Source organism: Mizuhopecten yessoensis, unplaced genomic scaffold (assembly GCF_002113885.1).
Source record: "Mizuhopecten yessoensis strain PY_sf001 unplaced genomic scaffold, ASM211388v2 scaffold7653, whole genome shotgun sequence".
Classification (NCBI taxonomy): domain Eukaryota; kingdom Metazoa; phylum Mollusca; class Bivalvia; order Pectinida; family Pectinidae; genus Mizuhopecten; species Mizuhopecten yessoensis.
Window position 1 is genome coordinate 188,407 of NW_018407155.1, and position 27,930 is coordinate 216,336.

The 27,930-nt window shown below is 37.8% G+C and overlaps 1 protein-coding gene across 1 annotated transcript in view; it reads right to left on the reverse strand.

Moving 5' to 3' along the window:
• The window catches only part of LOC110454068 (cholinesterase 2-like), a 202,296-nt gene extending 175,923 nt beyond the window's left edge, over positions 1 to 26,373 (reverse strand). The window contains exon 1 of the mRNA XM_021503408.1: positions 25,729 to 26,373. Coding sequence (XP_021359083.1) covers positions 25,729 to 25,788 — 60 coding nt within the window. The 5' untranslated portion in view covers positions 25,789 to 26,373. The remainder of the gene's footprint in view (positions 1 to 25,728) is intronic.
• Positions 26,374 to 27,930: the final 1,557 nt, after the last annotated feature.

Consider the following 27,930-nt stretch of genomic DNA (forward strand, 5'->3'; position numbering starts at 1 on the left):
GCAATCAATCAATCAATCAATCAATCAATCAATCAACCAATCAATCAATCATCCATCATTTAATGAGCCATTTTGTTAACACGCTCAAACAAACTAAAAGATGTTCAAATAAAATCTAGAAAAAAAATCAATGCGTTAACATTCGGAAGTAATTCCCTCGCATTTAACACCGGAAGTGCTACTTAATGTGGGATCATCCGGAAGTTAGACCTCACACCAAACACCGGAAGCGCTACTCTACACCAATTAGACATTGACTACATGGTTGGCGTACTACACAAATCAGGGGATTGTTGCCTGTAGGCGTCGACAAATTTAATTGTTTCTGTCTTCCTTCATCACGATGTGTCTTGTCATGCGCATAAAGGCATCAGGTACAAACCATTGAAGCGTAAATAGCCGTCTGGTCCGACAACCTCGTTACTAAGTCGTAATTAGGGTGGCTTATTTTGATATCGACAGTGTCATGGTAACCTCGTCAGTCAGTAATGGCGCCGACGGAACAACGCACGTGGTACAGGCACCGTACCGTAATAATTGTAACTTCTTTACAAAAATTAAGACTTCTCGTTTCAAGCTGGAATCCATTGCATCACAGTGTACAAAACCAATTAGTATTGATTTATTTTCTGGTAAATGCCAACCATAAATACCGAATATATTAAAAATGTTCATTTGACACTTTAATTACACTTGAAAATATGACGAAGTATGGATTACGATTGAAGTTTGATTTTACAACCAGTAAGTCTTATAATCAATTCTGCATCGGGGAAATGAATAATTGAAAATTATTTCGAAAAGTCGCTTTCATGACACCAATTAAAGGAAACGGATTTATATAAGTTATTTCAACTTGTTTCCGGATCCCATTCCTCTGTACTTTGTATGTTATGTGATGTAATGCAACTTAATTTGGAATGAAATAAAGTTTATATTAATTAAAGGAAGTTCTGTACAAGTTCTAGATTACGTTAAGATCCATATTGCCACACCAACTCGGTACAATGTTGGTATTGCGTTGGAAGTATGAATCGTAAGCTATATACACGAAAGGAAACACATAGATTTCAATGTTATCACTTGTGATTTTCTGTCGGTGTAAGATTAAAAATATCCCGTATATCTAGGTCATTCTTACGTTTGAATGACAAATATTTGTTTACAAGAACTCAAACGTTTTAATTACATTGAGTGTGTTTACATGACGTCGATATATTGAGAAACGAAAGATCGATCTGTTGTCAAAATATAGCGGTCTACAGTTGAGATATATAACTCCTACACGTACAGCGTTTCATTAGGAGGCCCACTACATTGCCCAGTTACCCCAAAATTGATTCATGATAACAAAATTTCATACATATATGTACATGTGATATGGTTTTATATTACAAATGTTCCACCTTTAATATTTCATAGATGACCACAAAAATATACGTACATTTTTGAAGACAGACACTTTTGAAATATGCATGTATAAACAGAAAGAACGAGCAGACACATTCTCACAGAACGGAAGAGTAGACAAATACATTGAGAGCGGACGCACGGAAAAAAGCACTCCGTACGGACGAGCAGACACACCAATAACGAGTGGACGAGTGGGCACGGTAACACAGAACGGACAAGTAGACAAATGCATTCAAAACGGACAGGCAGACACTGCCATAAAGAACAAGTGCCCAGACACACCCACACATAGTGGACAAGTAGACACACGCACACAAAGTGGACAAGTAGACACACCCACACATAGTGGACAAGTAGACAACCCTTACATATACGACCATTAGTTAGCTATTCAATGTCTTTCTCAATTGGATTTCATGGCGGGACAATGCCGTTCACAGCTTTGACTATCATCCAAATTAATGACACTCCAGATTTACAATGGCGGTTATCCTCTATAGACGACACGTCGCCGATCCTGGTCGGTTCGAGTATGTCGGCTCAAAATATCACACAATAGACAGACACCAGCATTGATTTCCCCGAATACCTTATCGGGATCGTAACATTTAGCTCAAATGTTCTTTCAGCAACAAGTACCGGAGACTACACTTTCATAATCAAAATCAAATTTCTTGACATAATATGTTTCCGTTTAATTTGGGAAGCGAATTCGAATTCAATTTATATTCGCCATCATTATTAAAACATAATTTGTCGTTTTTATCTTTTTTATGATATCCTAATTATTGCCTAGGCATACGGACAATATGTGAAAGCAGTCGGCATACAATTAATGGAATTGTTGCGGTGTGCGCATATTCAAAACGAAAGCCACAACAGTGTCCCGATAGAGCATGTTGTTCCCTGTGCGATGAAATGCGATGAATGACGTGGTTAGTTTTTCCGTTGGCGCTGACGTGGTTCATTGTTCTTTGGTCGTTGGCTTGTATGGTTGGTTGTTGAGAAATCCCTGACGTATTTCAGTGATTGGTTGTTGATAAATCTCTGACGTGGTTCAGAGGTTGATTGTTGAGAAGTCTCTGACTTATTTCAGTAGTTGGTTGTTGAGAAGTGTCTGACTTATTTCAGTGATTGGTTGTTTTGAAGTCTCTGACTTATTTCAGTAGTTGGTTGTTGAGAAGTCTCTGACTTATTTCAGTGATTGGTTGTTGAGAAATCTCTGACGTATTTCAGTGATTGGTTGTTGAGAAGTCTCTGACGTATTTCAGTGATTGGTTGTTGAGAAATCTCTGACGTTGTTCAGAGGTTGATTGTTTAGAAATCTCTGACGTGGTTCAGAGGTTGATTGTTCAGAAATCTCTGACGTTGTTCAGTGGTTGATTGTTGAGAAATCTCTGACGTGGTTCAGTAGTACGTTGTTCAGCGGTCTCTGACTTGGTTCATTGGTTGGTTGTTTCGTTGCTACTGACGTGATCGGTTGCTCCGTTAACGCTGAGATGGTTTGCTGTTCCGTTTGCGGTGACGTGCACGTTATTAGCTGTTCTGTTCCAGTAAAAAAAATGTGTGATTACAGCTTTCATCTTTAATTCAATTTCATGTTCTAAACTTCAATCGATAAAATAGCCGAGCTTCAACTTGATATAGATCTAAATGATGAATAAAAATGTCAAACAGGATCTTCTACACCGAATAAATAATTCTTCAGATTAGATTTAGGTTTACCTAATTCGGTACGAGCCATATCTCATAAAAAAGCAAGTGATATTGATGGACGCCGAGATGTCAGATAACAGTGTGTATCTATATACATACGTAGACTCATTATTAGTCAAGAGACGAAAAACGATTGTTGAGTGTCAGAATATATCCCTCGGCTCGGAGGCTACCGGAAGTAAAAGCTCGGGAATATTTAGCGCCATCTATTGGTTGTGCATACTGTACATCTGATAGCGACAACAACTTTGAATTATGATACATGTACCAATGATATTTAGGAATTATACAGTGATATCGCGATATTACAAGTGTCTGCACTGTGCAGCTTCCATAACAATAACTACATTGAATAATACATAATTTTGAAACCAGTTTTTCAAGTTTGACTTTTATTTCTTAGTCACATTTCTATTTTTGTTAGGCCGGAATATACTGATTGAGGAATATTACTAAAAACGAAAATCTCTGGATAAACGATACACATTTTATTAGTAAATAATAGCTGTTTTATTATCTTAATTTTCAAAATAAGAAAAATCACAAAAAATGTAAGGAAACTGACGTAAAAACAGTTAATTTCAATTTTGCATCATCATAACAGCTAAGTACATGGACCAGAGAATCGAAAGCACGAAGCATGGGGGTTGGGGGTATCTAGTGTTGATCTCATACCGAGTGTTGATCTTAACACTTGAGGCACCTTATAATAAAGTAAGTGCGAAGATTAATAGAATCTTTCACCCCCTTGGGGGTGAGATAGGAGAATCTCAACCCGAGGGGGAGGATTCTTTAGTTGCCAAACACGAGGCTTTGCCGAGTGTTTGGCAACTGAAGAATCTTTTCCCGAGGGTTTAGATTCCTCTATCTTACCCACAAGGGGTGAATGATTCTTTTTCTTTTACCCTGTTCTTCCAATGTGTATCATATACACAATGTAATGACAACGTTTCATGCTAAATTCAGGGTTGACGTGTCGTTGATGGATTGTTGACGTGACGTCATTGTATTGTTGAAGTGACGTCACACCATTGTTATGAATAGGGGAATCCCCCGTCTCAACCCTAGGGTGAGACAAGGAATTCTCTTACCCTGGACAGGTGTATCCGCACTTTTACCGGTGTGAGATTTCCTTGTCTCACCCTAGGGTTGAGACGGGGGGATTCCCCTATTCAAAACAATGGTGTGACATTACTTCAACAATACAATGACGTCACGTCAACAATCCATCAACGACACGTCAACCCTGAATTTAGCATGTAACGTTGTCATTACATTGTGTATATGATACACATTGGAAGAACAGGGTAAGAGAAAAAGAATCATTCACCCCTTTGTGGGTAAGATAGAGGAATCTCAACCCTCGGGGAAAGATTCTTAAGTTGCCAAACACTCGGAAAACCCTCGTGTTTGGCAACATAAGAATCTTCCCCCTCGGGTTGAGACCCCCCTATCTCACCACCAAGGGGGTGAAATATTCTATTAATCTCACACCGGTAAAAGTGCGGATACACCTGTCCAGGGTAAGAGAAAATGACATCATCAGAAATTTTAGAATATTTCTCTTTCTTAGTGATGTGCCGTGTATCCTGTTAAAATTACAACCCCCCCCCCCTCCAACTCGCCCCACTCTGTTACTCCTTCTTTACCCCGCCGTTCCCCTCCCCTACACCCTTTAATTACTCCGCCCCTCCCCTCACCCTCACCTTCGCCGATATCCCGCCCCACCCTGTTACTCCCCTGTTACATCCCGGTTACCCCTCCTCTCCCCGTTACCCCCCTGTTACCTCACCCCGCCCCGCCCCGTTATCTCGCCCCCTCGCTGGTACATCTCATCCCTACCACGTAAACCTCTGACACTAGCAGAGGTATGTGTTGATTATGTCACTGCTAGATATGCATGTACGATTAGCAAGCAATGCTAGGCCTCCCAGCTGAAGGAACAACCTCGCGCACACATCTGTTGTATTCCTGGTATCTCAAGGGAACGAGTCTAGATAAGATCTATGTCATCAAAACGTTTACATTCAACATGTTTTGTTTGAAAACAAACGTCAGAGTGAATTAGGAATACGATATATGTTCGAAAGGCGCAGGTCAAATCATCCCTAATTTCTCACCTCGGAGGTGAGAGAATTTAGCCATACAGTTGGAATACTGAAACAACAACTGTAGCATTAATTGCGTCTGCAGATGTCTCGTTATAGCGAGAGTTTATTAACCTATAGACTCTTCTTGTTTTCCTCAAGGAAGAGTTCCTTTGAATAGAGACCTATATTAAGATATATTGCTACTTTGAACACGTGCGCTACAGGTATGCCGTTACACGTACTATCCCTTTGCTGTCAGCATGCTCCTGTCAATTAAGAGGCACAACAAAGGGGTAGAAGTAATATAGGGGCCATGGAGGGGAAATCAAATTACAGAAGGAGAGCTGTTTATCTGTCTTAGGTAAGCGTATTTCTTTAATTTCAATTCGGTTTATCAAATTTACTGCGCACTTTAAAATGTTTTCCTTTCAATTTTGCTTCAAATTAGCGATGCTTGATTGCATTTATATTAGCGTAGTCTGGTATGACATACCAAGTTTTCCCTCCGATACGGTCCCGTGTGATGCGTTCTATTTAATATGAAGGCGGACACAGTGAGAAGTAGGCACTATTCGCGTTTAAAAAAACTTCTCGTAAAATTGAAGCAATCTTCACTATAACAAAATACTGAAATAAAATGAAATCGGTAAAAAACTGTATATCTTTTATCTAATCTTATATTGGTAAAGAATGATGTAGATATATATATATAATTATTAGATTAAATGACTTCAGTTAGTGTCATTACTAGTACAAAGATGGAGTTCCACTAAGATAATACAGATATGATTAGGTTCATAAGGATATGAATGCATTGCTACAGATCGACAATAAAGTAGGTCAAGCTCGTACATTGTACCAGAGGACGTAAACTTCCCCGCCGATTGGTCTCAGGTTGAGTAAGTATAAACGTCAACTTGAACCCGACCGGTTGTCCTAGGTAAATACAGTACACATACATGTACGATCATAATCAGCACTGCGCTTGTTTCATATGCAAATGTCACACAATAATTTGTCGCATCCAATAATATGCAATGCAAATTCTCTGTCTAAATGCCGATACTATCAACGAAGTTCCGGAAGTTATTTGCGAAACAACTACATAAGTAGAGTCTTGATGACGAGCCTGCGTGTTGTGAGGAACAATCAACGTCACAATCGCTATTAACAAGGCAGATGTGTGAGTCTGGTATTGAATAACGAGCCGTATTTATTCGCCCGCCTTTTGTACCCAATTTTATGAACACATCCTTCCCTCCAAGTTTCTGCTTAGTTATATTGAGTTTGAAGTAATGAATTTGAAAGAGAAAAAGATGCAAAATATTCTATCTATTTTTTTTTTAAATATTGGGAAAATTGCAAAGCTGACTTCACGTCCATTTTGTTCAATGTCACGATATATGTATTTTTCCTCCATGGGATGAAATTACAAATTTCGAATGTGCAAAGTTTCGTATTTCAAAATATGTATTTTTAGTGAAAGCGGATATCACAATTTTGTTATGTCAGGCTCGTTTTAAAGCACAAAAATATACGAAGAAAACGTTAAATGTCAGGAAGCATTTAAAATCAAGATCCTCTTATGACAGATTATTGATTTGTGTCTGTTAGAGGCAGAAGATGGGCAGAGGTCATCACCAGGGCGATGTTCCGACGGAACTGCCTAAAAGCACCTCTTCCGATAATTGCCTGGAAAGACTCTGTCCGATTTTCCTGTTATGTTTTGATTTGGACGGAGTTTGATAGACTGCTGCTATTGTATTGAGAAGTTTTGATAATATTTTTCGACATCCCCGTTTATTTGGCTTTTGTTCACACTCTTTTGCATATGTCAAAGAATCACCGCGATTAAATTCATTTAGTAGCGCGCTAAAGCGTGACCTCGATGTCATTTGGAGATAGAGAGCATTTCATGTTGAAGCATAGCGAGATCAGAAACAAATAAATACATGAATTATTCGAACTCCGCCACGTCCGGAACTCTCGAACGTTCATATTCTTAACTAATAAACATTCGGAACTCGACGATTTTTTTAAGTTATCATTGTTAATATGTATTTCGCAAGATGTTTTTTTTCCGCGGGAAATCTGAAGAAAGGAAATCTCAAATGAAAATTCAATCCTCGCAAGTAATTTCCCTGACGTATTTATTCAATATGTCTATATACATGCTAGCGTATTCTTCACGTACTCAAATTTCATCCAATACACTGAACACCACAAGCCCGCAAAATTAATTGTTTAAAATATGGGTTGGCCTGCTGTGTAATGTCTATACTGGCTATCTTATTCGTAACGTACTCAAGTTTCATCAAATACACGGACCGCCAAAAGGCCGCGAAAATTAATTTTCCAAGAATCTGATGTCCTTCAGTGTAGACATATCAGGGACAAACAGTTACTGTAACAGCAACTAATATGATGTTAAACAATGGCAATTCCCTACCTGGTCTACGATTGGTTTGAATAACATCCCAAATACTGCAAACGTTCACATTTTAGTGGTATTCTAATTGTCGCGCTTTAAACAGTGAACATGAAACATCATGATTGCGCTAATAGAATTTTCTGTGCGTGATTTGCTACTGCATATATTATATGAATGCACCATTCATTAATACGTTAACCTGTCAAAATTAGATAATGCGCTAAAATTTGTGTCCGCTAAAATAAGACGTTTTATAGTATGACTTTATTCTGTTCTCAGTTGGTTTCGGTTCATGAGGATCTATATTTTAGTTAGCAATTGGTTTATCTGCTTTCATACAATTTTTAATATTATTCATTATTTATCAACACTTTTTATCAAAGAAATTATCCTTTAAATGTCCTTTACAACATGTTTACTCAGAGTTGTTGATGTCAACATCGTGTTCTCAAGGACGTCTAAAGGTCATATAATCGTGATTGAATTGTCTATTTCATGGTCATGTGATGCATGACATGAAATGTAATTCTACTCGCACGCCCAAACATTGTTAGATCCACACACTGGCGTTAAGAGTAACAAAATACCTTCCTTTGAAGCAAAAGAGAAATAAATCACACTCGAATTCTTGTTTTTTTCCATTTTGACAGAATTTACGTATATATCAAACTGTGTATAGCTATTGCTACTTTGCTCGGTCGAGCGCTTCGCTGAAGATCTTGAATGTGGGGAGAAATACTGTGAAATAGTCTCCCATAGGCATCGTACAGGGGCTGATTCCGGACATCCCGAGATACTTCGTCTTTACAACAAGATATGCAGTCGTTTTAACAAGATACAAAGTCATTATAACTAGATATTAACTTATAATAACGAGATACTAACTAATTGAAACGAGTTATCAAGTCGTTATAACGAGATATTCAGTCGTTATAACGTGATATTAACTCAAAATAACGAGATACTAACTCATTATAACGAAATATTCAGTCTTTATAACGAAATTTTGAATCTTTTTATCGTAATGCCAAGTCGTTTTAACGAGCTTCTGATTCGTTATAATGAGATACTTGGTCAATATAGCCAGATGATAACTCGCTAAAACGAGATATTTAGTCGTTATAACGACATACTACCTCATTAAAGGAAATATTCAGTCGTTAAAACGAGATTTTGAATCTTTATAACGAAAAACTATGTCGTTATAATGAGATAAAAGGTCATAATACGGAGATATGTAGTCGTTTTAAACAGATTATGATTCGTTATAATGAGATACAGGGTCAATATACTAGATGATAACTCGCTAAAACGAGATATTTAGTCGTTATAACGAGATACTACCTCATTAAAGGAAATGTTCAGTCGTTAAAACGAGATTTTGAATCTTTATAACGAAAAAACATGTCGTTATAACGAAAAACAGGTCATAATACGGAGATATGTAGTCGTTTTAAACGGATAATGATTCGTTATAATGAGATACAGGGTCAATATACCAGATGATAACTCGCTAAAACAAGATATTTAGTCGTTATAACGAGATACTACCTCATTAAAGGAAATGTTCAGTCGTTAAAACGAGATTTTGAATCTTTATAACGAAAAAACATGTCGTTATAACGAAAAAAATGTCATAATACGGAGATATGTAGTCGTTTTAACGAGATACTAAGTCGTTATTACATGATCCTGAGTCGTTATAAAGAGATAAAACAATATTTAAGATGTCCCCAATCAGCCACTGTAGACTCTTTTCTGTCATCTCCTTTACGGTAATTAGGTAAAAATCGACGATGACATCGAAACTAAAAATAAATATAGTAGATTTTCTAGGTATCAAATAAGTTGGCCAAAAATATAATTCAAAAGAGTTGGAAAAAGTCTGGCAGAAAATGTATGTGCTTTCAAATTAAAGCAGGCTGCGAAAGCTTCTGAGCGAGTTTGTGCGTGAAGCAATGTGATATGCTAACTGTGTTTTAGCGACAGATATTCTTCCGCAGACAAAAATAGTGCTGAAAATATAAAAAATGATTTTTTTTTTATGCACTCTTTAGTCTCGATTTTGATTAAAATGGTTCCCGAACAAGGGTTCAATAGTTACATCCTCGAGGAAAATATCGAGTTATCCCACGTGCACATGGGGGTGCCACATAGGTCACATGTATCTTCTAACGCAGATGAGGGAGAAATGGAACTATCGTCACATAGTGGCAAAACAGACGACGACACAAACAGGTATGTTGTTCTAGATGTGATGGAGCAAGCGTCGATCTACTATGTTATACGATGTAACAGCACATCAATATATATTAAACGGACCTGCTGTGGAATCAGATTTTTTCGCGAGGAATTTATCTTCGTTGCTTTCGTGGGCTTCTTTACACACTGTATCAATTTTTTTTATTTTTTTTTAAATAATTAAAGAAGGTGTAATTGTTGGTAGGTCAATAAATAAAAAATATCAAAACACGGATTCATAGACCAACAAATAAACATGTTTGGTTATCACAACCACGAAATTTTAGCCCGTGAAAATAAACGTTTTGGGAAATGTTGTTGTCCTATAACACACATTTCTATTGATGACAAACTTAATAAAGCCTGGCAGGGACTTATATAAGTTTGTCAGTAATAGGAATGTGTGTTATAGGACATTAACAATATCTGCTAAAATATTAATTAGTTATATTCATATTTTGATAGAGTATAACTTCACGCTTTATTTAGTTATTTGAACAGAAAACTAATGAAATTGAATACATCACAATAGTGATTGATGACGTTACAATATCAAATGTTGTTATAGTCTCATAACAACATCGGCCTTCTCAGTGCATTGCAATGGAAGGGTGCAGAGCTAATGTTAATAGACTTATTTGAAGACGTTCGTTTTAGGATTGTATGTTTCTAACCCAAACGACAAAATATTCAGCAATAAAAAGAAAGTAATTACCGAGACGAAAGACGAGGCTCAAGGTAGGAAGACAATAGTAATAATTTAGATTTGTGAGATTTTAAGCAATTTGCATTGTTTGGGCTGATGAGGTCGGGAAACACTTATCACAGGACTGTTATATACCTAATGATGAAATATTTACGTATTCCATTTGTGCCTCTCTTGTTACAATACCTTATTTCCCAAGAGCACTTAAGTATGTGTTTTGATGACGTTATACACATCGGCAATCATATTAACAAAATTACAATAAAACAGAAATACGTCGTATTTAGCTATCAGCATAATAACATCGAAAACAAAAATCACGAACGCGGAAAAATGATATAGTGGCGTTGTACCCAGGAAATATAAACTAGTCCATCAGCAAAATGACGTTGTTATATAGGTCTATTATAAAATTGAATGAGAGTTGGAATCTGATGAAGTTTTACAAAGAAAGAGTCACAAAGTATATATATCAGTCCGATGACGTTGCATACAGAAATCGTGAACAAGTACATGCATATTGTGACCTTTTACGCAGAGATATATTGACTGGTGTTTCTACATGTGTCGAGTAAAACAACGTTAAATCAGAAAAAAACATCGTTTAACTTACAAGTCGCTCTTACCCCTATTTCATTCTCTCATTTTTTGTTACGTGCATATGTTTTACAATGAAATACACTTCACATCACTATCATATATCATGACGTTTTAGAAATAAATTTAACTATAAGCGGTTTGACACGCTATAAATAAATATGACACCATTTTCCTTGCATCCTCAACGGTTAAACAGTGCCATCCAATAAAGTCAGACTTGACACGACTTCGTCTCGGTCAATATTTGTTTCTCATGTTTATATAACAACACATGCACCTCAACAAAAGTAAATTATTGGTAAATATACATTGCATGTCATTTCAGAGTCTGATTCTTGCATCGCATACTGGAGTGCAGCTGCTTTTGAAAACCGTATATGACGCATTTGTCAGAACATTCCAAACGAGCTTCATCAAAACCATGCAATAACGACATGCAAAGCTACAAAAATAACTTAATAGTTACTCGCAGCAATAAAAAGTGTCGAACAAAAGTTCAACACCCACATGGAACGGTTTGTTATGAACATTGATGTATGTAACCTAGACAGATCAACGTCGAGATAAGCTGTATCCATTACTATCAATTTGTTCTATGTAAACAGCTTTGAAAACCTGCAATAGCCAACATGCAATAAAGAAGCAGTTTGCATCCTATATAAATTAATCAAAGACAGACAAAGTGGTCGAAAATAAACTTTAGAGACACAGCGATCGAATAGAAACGAGAATCGAAACAATCTGGTACTAAATGCAAACGGAAACACCACGTGACCGGATGTACCAAAGACAACCCACATTCTCCAAAATTAAGCACAAATCGATCTCGCGACATTTATAAAATGGTGTGTATACACAATTAACTACAATGGCCGGGTTCACCAATTCTGTTCAGACGAAAACCTTTCAGAGAAATAAAGTGTTATCTGTCTTTATTTGTCACGTGCCAATAAACACGTCACCAGAACGAGAACGAGGTCTGTCTACTGGTATAACACATATTGTAGGTAAGTGTCAAGCGTATGCAAATAGGCCCTTACTGTCTGGTTACGGGTCCAGGGGGCGGACTATATTACTGTTATAAAGGCCGGAGCTGTCCCTGTATAAGACTGGTTTTATTTTATCTTGTTTGCGAGACTGGAGAAAGATAGTGCTAGTGTTGGTTTGACCCCACTTGTTAGATTCTACTTTAGAAGATACTGGAGTACACCTGTACTCACTCATATACTTGTATGATTGACCCATAGATAATATATTGCAAGTAGACGCCCTGTCTTATATAAGGATCCCTGTTCACGCCCTGTCTTATATAGGGATTCCTGTTCACGTCCTGTCTTATATAAGGATCCCTGTTCACGCGCTGTCTTATATAAGGATCCCTGTTCACGCGCTGTCTTATATAGGATCCCTAGTTCACGCCCTGTCTTATATAAGGATCCCTGTTCACGCCCTGTCTTATATAAGGATCTCTGTTCACGCGCTGTCTTATATAGGGATCCCTGTCCGACGTCACTGTCATTTTTCATATACACAGTAACCTCCCCTTACTTTTTAAAAACAAAGACATTTACTCATCTGGACGCCGAGTTATTCTCTTCTCTCACATAGAGTCATCACGGAATTCAAAACACTGAACATGGCGTACACAACCAATCACCCGGAATGTCACTTACATGTAACACCGTACAACAAAGATGTGCACAACTATTGCAACTTCGAGCTATGTTTTATTTACAGTTTTATCGTACACACAATACAGTTGTCCGCAATGTCAACAGTGGAAAGAATATCAACATCCGAAAAAAATCCATCCATTGCTTAATATGTCAATGGGGTAACTGGGTAAACTACTCAAATAGGTTATATAGGAAGGAAATGGGGGAGAATTGGTATATCGTAACTCCAAATTCTCCCCCACTTCCTTCCTCCTCCTCCTCCTCCAACCACAATCACAACCACAACGAATAATGTCTGTACACGGTTGTAGCGTGGGGTGGAAGGATATTAGGATATTATCATAGTAAAGCTATTCTTTGCATCATACAGTTATTTTGTGTATTAGCGTTATTGTATCCGCTTGATCTTACCTTATGCCGATCCCCAAGGCTTACCATTACTTCGTCAAAACGCATTTAGGCGCTGGAATTCATCCTGATGTATTCGTTTGATATAACTGAAAAGCAGCCGACTTACAAATTTAAAAAGAAAAGTACATTTTTGAAGCGGTCTTTCCCAGTGTTGTTTATCTTGGTGAATTCGTTCGATACAACTTTAAAGTAGCCGACTTGTAAAGTTAAATTATGAAATAGTTTTCGGTCTGGTGTTGTTGTTCTATGATTCTTTTAAAGTAGTATTATTCCGTTTTTTACACTGCATTGAATGAAAAAAAAAAGGTTAATATGTGTCTAAAACTCCTATCAATTCTAAGTTCGTCTTTTATGATTAAAGTCACATAAATTTTGATTAGAGAATTGGCCATTTCATCCCCTTTTTACATTTAAACCTGCATACACAAGGATTTAACAAGCTTTGAACTTGTATATGAATAACTGTAAAAGATCTTTGAAGCATCATGACAAAAGCTGTGGTATACCTGTTTATAGTTTACAGCTTTAGGGTTTGTACGGGATCTGCTTCACACTGCAACCTTACGTAACGTATAGCGATACAGAGAGAAACTGTCTACACTATTTTGCCCTTTTTTCAAAGCCTGGTTAACTTAATTTGCTGCAAGCACAGATACTCGGAAATTTACCAATACTTTTGTATTCTTTGTCTTCAGGAGGAAACATTGTAAATACGTCTACATTTATTTGAATTGATATTTTTAAAACAAGTAAATAGATTAGAAACAAAAAGTTTTATGTTAACGCTAAGCTAACTAGGCGTTGAACAAATTCGTGTCTTCTTGTAATTCGAACCCAACACAATATTTATTTGATTTTTTTTTACCCGAGAGTGTAGTAAGGTTCCCCGTCACACTACGCTATGGTTTTGCGTGTAGTCAGTGACCTCCCGTTAATTTCAACTTTGATGTAACTTAGGTACATTTAGGCTTCCGCTGACCGAGTAGTCTCGTTCAACCAGACTCTTATTGTCTGCGCGAGCTACGCCGATGTGACCAAGCGTCTGGATGAACGAGACTACCGACCGAGTAGCTCAGTAAGCTAGAGCGATAGTATAACAACCCGAGGTCAAGGGTTCGAATCCCGGTCTAGTCCATCTGAATTTTACACTAAGAACACATTTTTTTTTTCATCTTTTTTCATAAAAGTCCGCCAAGGTATGTTTTTTTTTTTTCATATGTCAAATCAACAGCCATTCCGGAAAAAATCCATCTCAAATGGAGAGTTTCAGTTTTTGATAATGGTACGGGGATCTTTAAAGCTACAGTTTTAGCAGTGGTACGGGGATCTTTAAAGTTACAGTTTTTGACAGTGGTACGGGGATCTTTAAAGTTACAGTTTTTAGCAATGGTACGGGGATCCCTAAAGATACAGTATTAAGCAATGGTACGGGGATCCTTAATTTACAGTTTTTAGCAATGGTACGGGGATCCTTAAATTTACAGTTTTTAGCAATGGTACGGGGATACATAAATTTACAGTTTTTAGCAATGGAACGGGGATCCGAAAAGTAACAGTTTTTAGCAATGGTACGGGGATACGAAAAGTTACAGTTTTTAGCAATGGTACGGGGATCCTTAAAGTTACAGCTTTTAGCAATGGTACGGGGATCCTTACATTTACAGTTTTTAGCAATGGTACGGGGATCCTTAAAGTTACAGTTTTAAGCAATTGTACGGGGATCCTTACATTTACAGTTTTTAGCAATGACACGGGGATCCTTAAAGTTACAGTTTTTAGCAATGGTACGGGGATGGGGATCCTTAAAGTTACAGTTTTTAGCAATGGTACGGGGATACGAAAAGTTACAGTTTTTAGCAATGGTACGGGGATCCTTAAATTTACAGTTTTTAGCAATGACACGGAGATCTTTAAAGTTACAGTTTTTAGCAATGGTACGTGGATCCTTAAAGTTACAGTTTTTAGCAATGGTACAGGGATCCTTTAATTTACAGTTTTTGACAGTGTAACGGTGATCCGTAAAGTTACAGTTTTTAGCATTGGTACGGGGATCCTTAAGGTTACAGTTTTTAGCAATGGTACGCGGATCCTTAAATTTACAGTTTTTAGCAATGGTACGGGGATCTGTAAACTTACAGTTTTTAGCAATGGCACGGGGATCCGTTAAGTTACAGTTTTTAGCAATGGTACGGGGATCCGTAAAGTTACAGTTTTTAGCAATGGTACGGGGATGGGGATCCTTAAAGTTACAGTTTTTAGCAATGGCACGGGGATACGTAAAGGTACAGTATTTAGCAAAGGAACGGGGATCCGTTAAGTTAAAGTTTTTAGCAATGGTACGGGGATCCTTAAAGTTACAGTTTTTAGCAATTGTGCGGGGATCCGTAAAGTTACAGCTCTTAGCAATGGTACGGGGATCCGTAAAGTTACAGCTTTTAGCAATGGTACGGGGATCCGTAAAATTACAGTTTTTTACAGGGTACGAGGATCCTTAAAGTTACAGTATTTAGCAATGGGACGGGGATCCTTAAAGTTACAGTTTTTAGCAATTGTACGGGGATCCGTAAAGTTACAGCTCTTAGCAATGGTACGGGGATCCGTAAAGTTACAGCTTTTAGCAATGGTACGGGGGGGATCCTTAAATTTACAGTTTTTAGCAATGACACGGGGATACTTAAAGTTACAGTTTTTAGCAATGGTACGGGGATCCGTAAAGTTACAGTTTTTGGCAATGGTACGGGGATCCGTAAAGTTACAGTTTTTGGCAATGGTACGGGGATCCGTAAAGTTACAGTTTTTGGCAATGGTACGGGGATCCGTAAAGTTACAGTTTTTAGCAATGGCACGGGGATACGTAAAGTGACAGTTTTTAGCAATGGTACGGGGATCCTTAAAGTTACAGTTTCAAGCAGTTGTACGGGGCTCCTTACATTTACAGTTTTTAGCAATGACACGGGGATACTTACATTTACAGTTTTTAGCAATGGTACGGGGATCTGTAAACTTACAGTTTTTAGCAATGGCACGGGGATCCGTTAAGTTACAGTTTTTAGCAATGGAACGGGGATCCGAAAAGTAACAGTTTTTAGCAATGGTACGGGGATCTTTAAAGTTACAGTTTTTAGCAATGGTACGCGGATCCTTAAATTTACAGTTTTTAGCAATGGTACGGGGATCCTTACATTAACAGTTTTTAGCAATGGTACGGGGATCCTTAAAGTTACAGTTTCAAGCAGTTGTACGGGGCTCCTTACATTTACAGTTTTTAGCAATGGTACGGGGATCTGTAAACTTACAGTTTTTAGCAATGGCACGGGGATCCGTTAAGTTACAGTTTTTAGCAATGGTACGGGGATCCGTAAAGTTACAGTTTTTAGCAATGGTACGGGGATCCTTACATTTACAGTTTTTAGCAATGGTACGGGGATCTGTAAACTTACAGTTTTTAGCAATGGCACGGGGATCCGTTAAGTTACAGTTTTTAGCAATGGTACGGGGATCCGTAAAGTTACAGTTTTTGGCAATGGCACGGGGATCCGTAAAGTTACAGTATTTAGCAAAGGAACGGGGATCCGTTAAGTTACAGTTTTTACCAATGGTACGGGGATCCTTTAAGTTACAGTTTTTAGCAATGGTACGGGGATCCTTAAATTTACAGTTTTTAGCAAAGGAACGGGGATCCGTTAAGTTACAGTTTAAGCAATGGAACTGGGATACGTAAAGTTACAGTTTTTAGCAATGGTACGGGGATCCTCAAAGTTACAGTTTTTAGCAAAGGCACGGGGATACGTAAAGTTACAGGTTTTAGCAATGGTACGGGGATGCTTACAATTACAGTTTTTAGCAATGGGACGGGGATACGTAAAGTTACAGGTTTTAGCAAAGGGACGGGGATCCGTAAAGTTACAGTTTTTGGCAATGGTACGGGATCCGTAAAGTTACAGCTTTTAGCAAGGGTACGGGGATCCGTAAAGTTACAGCTCTCAGCAATGGTACGGGGATCCTTTCATTTACAGTTTTTGACAGTGTAACGTTTATCCGTAAAGTTACAGTTTTTGGCAATGGCACGGGGATCCGTTAAGTTAAAGTTTTTAGCAATGGTACGGGCAAAGGAACGGGGATCCGTAAAGTTACAGCTCTTAGCAATGGTACGGGGATGCTTACAATTACAGTTTTTAGCAATGGAACGGGGATCCAAAAAGTAACAGTTTTTAGCAATGGTACTGGGAGCATTAAAGTTACAATTTTTGCAATGGTTCGGGGATCCTTACATTTACAGTTTTTAGAAATGGTACGGGGATCCTAACATTTACAGTTTTTAGCAATTGTACGGGGATCCGTAAACTTACAGTTTTTAGCAATGGTACTGGGAGCATTAAAGTTACAATTTTTGCAATGGTTCGGGGATCCTTACATTTACCGTTTTTAGCAATGGTACGGTGATCCTTAAATTTTCAGTTTTTAGCAATGACACGGGCATCCTTACATTTACAGTTTTTAGCAATTGTACGGGGATCCGTAATGTTACAGCTTTTAGCAATGACACGGGGGTCCTTAAAATTACAGTTTTTAGCAATGGAACGGGGAACCTTCAAATTACAGTTTTTTACAGTGTACGAGGATCCTTAAAGTTACAGTATTTAGCAATGGTACGGGGATGCTTACAATTACAGTTTTTAGCAATGGCACGGAGATCCGTAAATTTACAGCTTTTAGCAATGGTACGGTAGCAATGTTACGGGGATCCTTACATTTACAGTTTTTAGAAATGGTACGGGGATCCTAACATTTACAGTTTTTAGCAAGGGTACGGGGATCCGTAAAGTTACAGCTTTTAGCAGTGGTACGGGGATCCGTAAAATTACAGTTTTTTACAGTGTACGAGGATCCTTAAAGTTACAGTTTTAGCAATGGTACGGGGATCTTTAAAGTTACAGTGTTTAGCAATGGTACGCGGGGATCCGTAAACTTACAGTTTTTAGCAATGGTAGGGGGATCCGTAAAGTTACAGTTTTTACCAATGGAACGGGGATCCTTAAAGTTACAGTATTTAGCAAAGGAACGGGGATCCGTAAAGTTACAGCTTTTAGCAAGGGTACGGGGATCCGTAAAGTTACAGCTCTCAGCAATGGTACGGGGATCCGGTAATTTACAGTGTTTGACAGTGTAACGGTGACCCGTAAAGTTACAGTTTTTGGCAATGGCACGGGGATCCGTAAATTTACAGTTTTTAGCAAAGGCACGGGGATACGTAAAGTTACAGGTTTTAGCAATGGTACGGGGATCTTTAAAGTTACAGTTTTTAGCAATTGTACGGGGATCCGTAAACTTACAGTTTTTAGCAATGGCGTGTTACGGGGATCTGTAAAGTTACAGTTTTTAGAAATGTTACGGTGATCCTTACATTTACAGTTTTTAGCAATGGAACGGGGAACCTTCAAATTACAGTTTTTTACAGTGTACGAGGATCCTTAAAGTTACAGTATTTAGCAAAGGAACGGGGATCCGTAAAGTTACAGCTCTTAGCAATGGTACGGGGATACTAAAAGTTACAGTTTTTAGAAATGTTACGGTGATCCTTACATTTACAGTTTTTAGCAATTGTACGGGGATCCGTAATGTTACAGCTTTTAGCAATGGGACGGGGATACGTAAAGTTACAGTTTTGAGCAATGGTACGGGGATCCGTAAATTTACAGTTTTTAGCAATTGTACGGGGATCCTTACATTTACCGTTTTTAGCAATGGTACGGTGATACATAAATTTACAGTTTTTAGCAAAGGACCGGGGATCCGTTAAGTTACAGCTTTTACCAATGCTTCGGCGATCTGTAAACTTACAGCTTTTAGCAATGGTAGGGGGATCCGTAAAGTTACAGCTCTTAGCAATGGTACGGGGATCTTTAAAGTTACAGTTTTTAGTAATGGTACGGGGATCCTTAAATTTACAGTTTTTGACAGGGTACGAGGATCCTTAAAGTTACAGTATTTAGCAAAGGAACGGGGATACGTAAAGTTACAGGTTTTAGCAAAGGGACGGGGATCCGTAAAGTTACAGATTTTAGCAATGGCACGGGGATCCTAAAAGTTACAGTTTTTCGCAATTGTACGGGGATCCGTAAAGTTACAGTTTTTGGCAATGGCACGGGGATCCGTAAAGTTACAGATTTTAGCAATGGAACGGGGAACCTTCAAATTACAGTTTTTTACAGGGTACGTGGATCCTTAAAGTTACAGTATTTAGCAATGGTACGGGGATGCTTACAATTACAGTTTTTAGCAATGGAACGGGGAACCTTCAAATTACAGTTTTTTACAGGGTACGTGGATCCTTAAAGTTACAGTATTTAGCAATGGTACGGGGATACTAAAAGTTACAGTTTTTATCAATGGTACTGGATCCTTAAATTTACAGTTTTTATCAATGGTACGGGGATCCTTGAATTTACAGTTTTTGACAGTGTAACGGTGATCCGTAAAGTTACAGTTTTTGGCAATGGCACGGGGATCCGTTAAGTTACAGTTTAAGCAACGGAACTGGGATACGTAAAGTTACAGGTTTTAGCAAAGGGACGGGGATCCGTAAAGTTACAGCTCTTAGCAATGGTACGGGGATCAGTAACGTTACAGTTTTTAGCAATGTTACGGGGATCCTTACATTTACCGTTTTTAGCAATGGTACGGGGATCTGTAAACGGGATCCTTACATTTACAGTTTTTAGCAATGGTACGGGGATCCGTAAACTTACAGTTTTTAGCAATGGCACGGAGATCCGTAAATTTACAGCTTTTAGCAATGGTACGGGGATCCTAAAAGTTACAGTTTTTAGCAATTGTACGGGGATCCGTAAAGTTACAGCTCTTAGCAATGGTACGGGGATCCGTAAAGTTACAGCTTTTAGCAATGGTACGGGGATCCTTAAAGTTACAGTTTTTAGCAATGGTACGGGAATCCTTACATTTACAGTTTTTAGCAATGACACGGGGATCCTTAAAGTTACAGTTTTTAGCAATGCCACGGGGATACGTAAAGTTACAGTTTTTAGCAAGGGAACGGGGATACGTAAAGTTACAGTTTTTAGCAATGGTACGGGGATACGTAAAGTTACAGTTTTTACCAATGGTACGGGGATCTGTAAACTTACAGTTTTTAGCAATGGCACGGGGATCCGTTAAGTTACAGTTTTTAGCAATTGTACGGGGATCCGTAAAGTTACAGCTCTTAGCAATGGTACGGGGATCCGTAAAGTTACGGTTTTTAGCAATGGTACGGGGATCCGTAAACTTACAATTTTAGCAATGGCACGGGGATCCTTAAATTTACAGTTTTTAGCAATGGTACGGGGATCCTTACATTTACAGTTTTTAGCAATGGTACGGGGATCCTTAAAGTGACAGTTTTTAGCAATGGTACGGGGATCTTTAAATTTACAGTTTTTAGCAACGGTACGGGGATCCTTAAAGTTACAGTTTTAGCAATGGTACGGGGATCCGTAAAGTTACAGTTTTTGGCAATGGTACGGGGATCCGTAAAGTTACAGTTTTTGGCAATGGTACGGGGATCCGTAAAGTTACAGTTTTTAGCAATGGCACGGGGATCCGTAAAGTTACAGCTTTTAGCAATTACACGGGGATCCTTAAAGTAACAGTTTTTAGCAATGGTACGGGGATACATAGATTTACAGTTTTTAGCAATGAAACGGGATTCTTAAAGTTACAGTTTTTAGCAATGGTATGGGGATATGGTACGGGGATACGTAAAGTTACAGTTTTTACCAATGGTACGGGGATCTTTAAACTTACAGTTTTTAGCAATGGCACGGGGATCCGTAAAGTTACAGTATTTAGCAAAGGAACGGGGATCCGTTAAGTTACAGTTTTTAGCAATTGTACGGGGATCCGTAAAGTTACAGCTCTTAGCAATGGTACGGGGATCCGTAAAGTTACGGTTTTTAGCAATGGTACGGGGATCCGTAAACTTACAATTTTAGCAATGGCACGGGGATCCTTAAATTTACAGTTTTTAGCAACGGTACGGGGATCCTTAAAGTTACAGTTTTTAGCAATGGCACGGGGATCCGTTAAGTTACAGTTTTTAGCAATTGTACGGGGATCCGTAAAGTTACAGCTTTTAGCAATTACACGGGGATCCTTAAAGTAACAGTTTTTAGCAATGGTACGGGGATACATAGATTTACAGTTTTTAGCAATGAAACGGGATCCTTAAAGTTACAGTTTTTAGCAATGGTATGGGGATCCGTAAAGTTACAGCTTTTAGCAATGGCACGGGGATCCTTAAAGCTACAGCTTTTAGCAATGGTACGGGGATCCTTACATTTACAGTTTTTAGCAATGGTACGGGGATCCGTAAAGTTACGGTTTTTAGCAATGGTACGGGGATCCGTAAAGTTACAGCTTTTAGCAATTACACGGGGATCCTTAAAGTAACAGTTTTTAGCAATGGTACGGGGATACATAGATTTACAGTTTTTAGCAATGAAACGGGATTCTTAAAGTTACAGTTTTTAGCAATGGTATGGGGATATGGTACGGGGATACGTAAAGTTACAGTTTTTACCAATGGTACGGGGATCAGTAAACTTACAGTTTTTAGCAATGGCACGGAGATCCGTAAATTTACAGCTTTTAGCAATGGTACGGGGATCCTTACATTTACAGTTTTTAGCAATGACACGAAAGGAACGGGGATACGTAAAGTTACAGTTTTTAGAAATGGTACGGGGATACGTAAAGTTACAGTTTTTACCAATGGTACGGGGATCCTTTAAGTTACAGTTTTTAGCAATGGTACGGGGATCCTTACATTTACAGTTTTTAGCAATGGTACGGGGATCCGTAAACTTACAGTTTTTAGCAATGGCACGGAGATCCGTAAATTTACAGCTTTTAGCAATGGTACGGGGATCCTTAAAGTTACAGTTTTTAGCAATGGTACGGGGATACATAAATTTACAGTTTTTAGCAATGAAACGGGATCCTTAAAGTTACAGTTTTTAGCAATGGTATGGGGATCCGTAAAGTTACAGCTTTTAGCAATGACACGGGGATCCTTAAATTCACAGTTTTTGACAGGGTACTTACAGTTTTTAGCATTGGTACGGGGATCCGTAAAGTTATAGTTTTTAGCAATGGTATGGGGATCCGTAAAGTTACAGATTTTAGCAATGGTACGGTGTAATGAAAGTTAAAGTTTTTAGCGATGGTATGGGGATCCGTAAAGTAACAGTTTTTAGCAATGAAACGGGGTCCTTAAAGTTACAGTATTTAGCAATGGTACGGGGATCCTTACATTTACAGTTTTTAGCAATGACACGGGGATCCTTAAATTTTTTAAGTTTTTGACAGTGTTACGGAGATCCGTAAAGTTACAGTTTTTAGCAATGGTACGGTGTAATTAAAGTTACAGTTTTTAGCAATGGTACGGGGATCCTTAAATTTACAGTTTTTAGCAACGGTACGGGGATCCGTAAACTTACAATTTTAGCAATGGCACGGGGATCCTTACATTTACAGTTTTTAGCAATGACACGGGGATACTTAAAGTTACAGTTTTTAGCAATTGTACGGGGATCCGTAAAGTTACAGCTTTTAGCAATGACACGGGGATCCTTAAATTTTTTAAGTTTTTGACAGTGTTACGGAGATCCGTAAAGTTATAGTTTTTAGCAATGGTACGGGGATCCGTAAAGTTACAGTTTTTAGCAATGGTACGGGGATCCGTAAACTTACAATTTTAGCAATGGCACGGGGATCCTTAAATTTACAGTTTTTAGCAATTGTACGGGATCCTTAAAGTTACAGTTTTTAGCAATTGTACGGGGATCCGTAAAGTTACAGCTGTTAGCAATGGTACGGGGATCCGTAAAGTTACAGTTTTTGGCAATGGTACGGGGATCCGTAAAGTTACAGTTTTTCACAGGGTACGAGGATCCTTAAAGTTACAGTATTTAGCAATGGTACGGGGATCCGTACATTTACAGTTTTTAGCAATGGAACGGGGATCCTTAAAGTTACAGTTTTTAGCAATGGCACGGGGATCCGTAAAGTTACAGCTTTTAGCAATGGCAAGTGGATACATAAATTTACAGTTTTTAGCAATGGTAGGGTTATCCTTACAGTTACTTAAGCTTATCAACCTGAGTCCGGAACGTAGCTTAGGAGCTCGACATTAGCAATGCCCAAATCAGATATTAATTCCAATTTAATATACTCTAACGAAGTTTAGTTATGTAACAGACACTAAGGTTAGCAGGACCCTGAAGATAAATTGAACAATGATCTTTTCCTTTCTTCATTTTTTAATGTAAGCTGTACAATTCAGGTTTGTCGTAAATCAGAAAATAGTAACACCTGACTACAGTCGTCAAAGGCTATAGAATAAACTAACACCCTGCAGAGGAATTGGTATGAGAAATAATAAAGCTCGTTTGTTTTTCTAAATAATGTATGTATGAAATAAGATTTAATATTTTTTTGCTTTGATGCTCCCAAAGGAGGTTTTGTTTTAATAGATTTGATAAAAACAAGTTGAGATTAAAAACAAATATATTTGTATTAATTTCTTTGCCGTTCACTTTTCTCTTTGAAGGTGTTAATACAGAAATTACTGAGTGATGTGAAGCAACAGCCAAAGTCATGCTTTAAATTGATGTACCACCAGTAAATACATACTTCTGCATATGATTAATTATAGAAACAGACAGTTTAGATTGCCTTAATTTGAAGGGGGAAAGCGTGTGTTCCAGTTATAAAAAGAAATAAACGGAAAATTACAGGGGTTCTAGACTTAACCTTCTTCAAATATTCAATTTCTACGGCATTTTGTCTTATTTTATAACTGCTTTTCTAAAATAGTGTTCAGAATCAAACCAAAATCAACAAAGACTGGCTTAGGCTGTATTATGTCAATTTAAGATAGCATACATCCTTAAGGTAATGTTCGAATAACGCTTTTAGGGTATACCAGGGCCCGTATTCATGAAACCGTTCTCATGCTCAAGCATGGATTCTGTGCTCAAACCGCGGACTTAGATAACACCTTCTAATCTAATTCCGTGCTCAAACCAACTTTCTTGTAACTCGCTTAAATTATGTCAAACGATTCAAAAGTCAAATGTAAACATTGAAAACAGTATTTGTCTTCAAGTCTCTTAAAAATGTTTCCAAATAATTGACAAAACAAGATCTATTTATTAAGTTCAAACTAGAAAAAGAAATTAGGCTTGAGCACAAAATCCATGCTTGAGCATGAGAATGGTTTCATGAATATGGGCCCTGAAGTCATGGAAATTTCTTTCGATATCTCGAAGTCGAAATAATCATTACACTTCTCCATTGTGTAAGAGGTTTACCATGTTATGTTACCCACATCTTATTGTTTTAAAACAAAACGCCGATATAAATATCTCGAACAGTTTGATATCTCGAAGTATTTTTCTAACTGGATGCCTTTGAATTGTCGAATATTGATAGAATGAAAGTGAACAGTTAGCGACAATTCTTTAGACAGTTCAATACATCCCCGGTGTCCTGTGACAGACATAAGGGGGATAAATGAATTTACAGTATATCGACCTACAGATGTGTCGATATTTTATATGTTGAACCTTTGAACTAGTTCTAAGCATGCAGGCAACTGTAAATGATGCTTGAAACTTCCTTCTTTATATTAATGTGTTCATTTTAGTAATCCATAGGGTTTTATTTACATTATTTTGCATTAGACGTAATACAGTATACCATTTATCGACCCTCCATATCTCGAGTTTCTGTTTCGGGGTTCGATGACTAGCTAATATTGATAATTGACTCTACGTAGTGATTTCCAATGTCTTTAAGAGAATTCTTAATATCATACCTCGGCTAAGATGTCTTAGGACGAGGTTTATAAGCTGACAAACAACAAATATTTAACTCTTTCTCTCCACAGATTTACAAGAACATATGCAGTGAGTGTCTTAAAGCTGTTTATTGCCGTCAGCTATTTACTTATGTCCTTGGAACGGGGTCCAAAACAGTCGTAAAAATACATGCAGCCTTCCTCCCGTTTATTGATAGTTGATCCTTCCCACGTCTACTATCACACTTGGAAATGCTTTTCTTTATAAGTCGATATCTTCTTTATTTTGCCAAATATAGGAAAACATGAACACACGGGAGGCATACATTGGATGCAATTATCGCCAGTTTTAATGTCAGTTTTTTTACGTTAAATATATCTACTATCTTTTCAAAAACGCGTGAATTCGTCGACTTCGTGTTTCAGTAAATATGGAGATTCATAGCTACTGATGCTGTATCGATGTAAATTGTAAATAATTTGAGAGCTGTAACGAAAGCACACATATTCTGAAAATAAATTCCAGAAATGACAAAATTCAAAATAATATACATACGCATAATATGTTAAGAGCAAATACTTACGTTTGAACCTGATTTAACTCCAGATGCTCTCCCTTGGAATGCACGCGCAGTAATCCTCATCGGACTTGTTAAATACGTTTATTCACTAAGATATTGAACGAGTAAAAAAATTCCAGGAAAAATCAGAATCAAATAAATGATGATGATATTTATAATAATCCAGGAATGTTATCCGTTTATACACACAGATTGGTTAAAATAATCCAGAAATGCGGAGGAAAACGAATCGTGTTCCGTGTTGTAGGCAGCCGGTCCGTGTTCCGTGTTGTACCGGTACTAGTACGAGTTGTACTATGAGGGACCACACCTATATCTATATACACAACACCTGTATATACGTCACTATGGGAACTGGGTAGTAGTTATCTAGTCATCTAGTTAGACCAAACTCCCAAAATATCCACAAGCACTATCTATAGGGTATATAGATAAGGCACTTCTTCCGGAAAAACACGACTAATCCCGAAGTTTTGTTATTCAGAGAACACCCACCAAACTGGCATTCACAACTGTATGTAATGTATATACATGAATTTATACCTGTCTGTTTTCACCTAAAAACATTACAAGTGGAAGTAAGGTATATCTATATATGTATATTGTAGCTGTGTGTTTACCCTATATTTAACTATCCTTCTCTCGAATTTAAAGCATGTACCTGTTTGACAGGTGTGTATTTTAAAGCTGTATATATATAACCTAGATTGTTTTGTAGATACGTGATATCTGTATACACCTGTATTTTTATAGGTGAATCTAGGTGATGCGACAGATCAAATCATTGTCATCTATTCCCAAGCACCACGTGACAGTACAAAGCACGTAAAAATGTTATGTCCAAATAAATTTGAACAACCGTCAAGTGTAATTGAATTCGCTCAGTCAGCCAGGTGTCGCCGACCAGTCTTAGCTGTGTTAAACAGGTTTTATAGACAGTGTTTATTCGCAATTGAATTAGCCTGTGTATACAATGGTTGTTGACATAGCAAAATACTTCACACCAGAGATGTAAATTTCTGTACCTATATGACCGCGGATTAACTACGACTTGACACAATCGCTGCCGTTTTTATGTTTATTGCCAAACAACAATATATGCACGGTATTAAAACCACAAGTTAATCTGCTCAAAACCGTAGATATTTGAAAATATATTCCATCTGGCTTCGATGGTTTATGAGGCAAAACCAAATAATGTTTCCGCTACAGCGTAGTTATTGCATCATAGGTAACTCACAAACGCGTCGATACACCCGAATATCTATTTTAGATTTATATAGCCCGTGAGTCGCTAAGTAAAACACTCAATTATCACGTGACGTTTAGACTTATCAGAAGTAATTCATTTCTTCTCGAATTTGTTTTATAAATTTAGGAAGTGCGGCGGCTGCAGTAGCCGTACTTCACCGGATACAGTTAACTAAAGTAGAAAGCGGATACAAGCGTTTCGTTCCGGATCAAGTACACCTGATCGGGCTCCGGTTTAGAATATATGATATTCGTTTGCAGGTTGTAGATATTGGTTTAATGATAAATTCATGTGGATAAGTGTTTCATAATCTCTCTCGATCAAAACAACATATAATTGAGGTTTGATATCTTACAATCTACGAACATCTGGTCAATTAGCTACCAAGTAATTCTGAGTGTGGAAAGTCACAGCTGAGACTTAACTCTCCAGAAATATTTTGAGAGATAATCAATAATCCTGTGTCTAAGAACATCACATATGTTGATAATCCAATCGTATATTCCTTTATCCGTAGACACAGTGCCATGCGTCAATCCGTCATACGCAATGTTGATTCAATTATCGAAACACACAGATGATTTCCACGGAACAAAAAACTTCCTTCACTCACATAGTCATAAAATAGTTAAAATAAGTTATCGACTTTAATAACTTAAATTTTAGAATGTTTTGTTCGAAATTAAATCCATATAAGGCTATATTTGTTTGAATGATGAGGTGTCTTACCGTTGCGATGCAGACGTAATCCAATGTATATTTAAACTTAATCCTGTAAATGAACGAAGTTGAATAAATAATCCTCTTCCTACTTTAGGATCTAGGGCTATGGACCAGATCAAAGGTAGTCTGACAGCCACTTAGTACAGAATGTGAGGACGTATGCTAATTTGTCGGTAATAAGCGCGCGCGTGATACTGACAAGCACGTGCACCTGTTTCGGGCTGTACTCG